Source organism: Pectinophora gossypiella, unplaced genomic scaffold (assembly GCF_024362695.1).
Source record: "Pectinophora gossypiella unplaced genomic scaffold, ilPecGoss1.1 Pgos_31, whole genome shotgun sequence".
Classification (NCBI taxonomy): Eukaryota; Metazoa; Arthropoda; class Insecta; order Lepidoptera; family Gelechiidae; genus Pectinophora; species Pectinophora gossypiella.
The window spans coordinates 736,419-738,019 of NW_026063241.1; the positions used below are offsets into that span (position 1 = coordinate 736,419).

At 46.2% G+C, this 1,601-nt stretch overlaps 1 protein-coding gene across 1 annotated transcript; it reads right to left on the reverse strand.

Moving 5' to 3' along the window:
- LOC126380927 (craniofacial development protein 2-like) lies at window positions 1-1,401 on the reverse strand. The gene has a single exon (XM_050030496.1). The coding sequence runs from the start codon at window positions 1,399-1,401 to the stop codon at window positions 1-3; it is 1,401 nt and encodes a 466-aa protein (XP_049886453.1).
- Window positions 1,402-1,601: the final 200 nt, after the last annotated feature.

A 1,601-nucleotide genomic window follows, 5' to 3' on the forward strand; every position in this document is an offset into this window, starting at 1 on the left:
CTATTTGCTGTTAGAAGTGTACCTTGGGTATTTAATATCAAGGGTGGACTTGTGGCGTTGGCGAGCTATTTTATAGATCGAGTTTTCATTTTCTGCATTTTCAAGTTTTTCATAGAGCCTCTGTCTAGATTTTGCCATGGATTGTGCTACTGCAATTTTGGCAGTCTTCTTTAGACTCTTGTATTCTAGCCGGTCTTCTTCTAGTTTTGATTTTTGCCACACCTTAAATGCATCTCGCTTTGCTTTTATTAAATCCTTAGCACTTTCATTCCACCAAGCGGCGTCCTTATTCTGACGTAGTGCGCCACGTGATATTCCCATGATCGCCTTAGCCTTCTCGACACAAAGGGTCTCGAAGTCAGACCACCTCTGGTTTGCCGGTTTTTCGGTCTCAATGTCCTCAGTCACATAGTTGTGTACCCACTCAGAGAACCGTAGTCCATTAGAGGTGTGTAGATCCTTCCACTTTATGCTCTCTGTTCTGTCTACGTATGTACGTATGCGCTTCGGTAGACACATAATTGCGACGAGTAACCTGTGCTGTGATGTGAGCGCATTTCCTGGGATCACTTTGCAGTCTTTATAAAGCTTGCGGATGTTGTCGCTGGCGAGGATAAAGTCGATTTGTGTTTCGTGGTTAGAACATTTATAGGTAATAAGATGATCTGGTTTCTTTCGGAAGCACGTGTTTATAATTTTTAATTGGTGCTTTACTGCGAAGTTTAAGATGTCACCTCCCTGTTGGTTTGCGGCGCCAGAACCATACCCTCCGTGAGCAGCGCTGTGCTGGGTGTTTTGTTCTCCAACATGCCCATTCAAGTCTCCACCAATGTGGATATATTCTGATATGGGTATGCTTTGCATAACATCGTCGAAGTCCTCCCAGAAATCCAGTTTCTCTTGTTCGGAACAGCCGGTTTGTGGTGCATATGCTGAGATAATGTTGAATGGTAGCTGATCATCCATTGCTAGTTTTATGGCTATTAGCCTATCGCTCTTCCTGTCTACATTGATGATTCTCTGCTTCAGGTGTTCGTCTAGTACGATACCTACTCCGTTTCTCTTGGTATCGACTCCGTGGTATATTAGCTGGAATCCATTGCCTATATCCCTAGACTTTGACCCCTTCCACTTCGTTTCCTGTATGCAGCAGGCGTTAATTAGTCTAGTCTTCAGGATTTCACTTAGTTCTCTGCTGCGCCCAGTCAATGTGCCGAGATTCCATGTTGCAAGTCTGAGTTTGTCAAAAACTTTTGGGTGCGAACGTTGGTTCTTGTCATGGCCGTCGCTTCTGGGGTACGCCCTAGCATGACTCGTATTCCTGGCTTCCATTGCATCCACGTCGCTTAAGGGGGACGCCCTAGCATTTGACTTACTCATTCTTTTATCTTTGTGTATCATGTTCGTGTAAGGAGTATGAAGGTTTGGCTGAAGTTTTATGGCCGGTTGCCACCTGACGCCAAGGTTGTGCTTCTCCTGGAGACATGCGGGAGCCGCCGTTGACTCTGATGGGCTCTTCCGTCGCCGTCCCTTCTGTACGCCCCAACCTGGGTGCACAGCACTATCCGCAGCCTCTGCTCCGATTATTTCGAAGAAGCCTG

Coding starts and splice junctions, on each gene's coding strand:
- LOC126380927 (XM_050030496.1), bottom strand. CDS start 1,401: ATGATACACAAAGATAAAAGAATGAGTAAGTCAAATGCTAGGGCGTCC.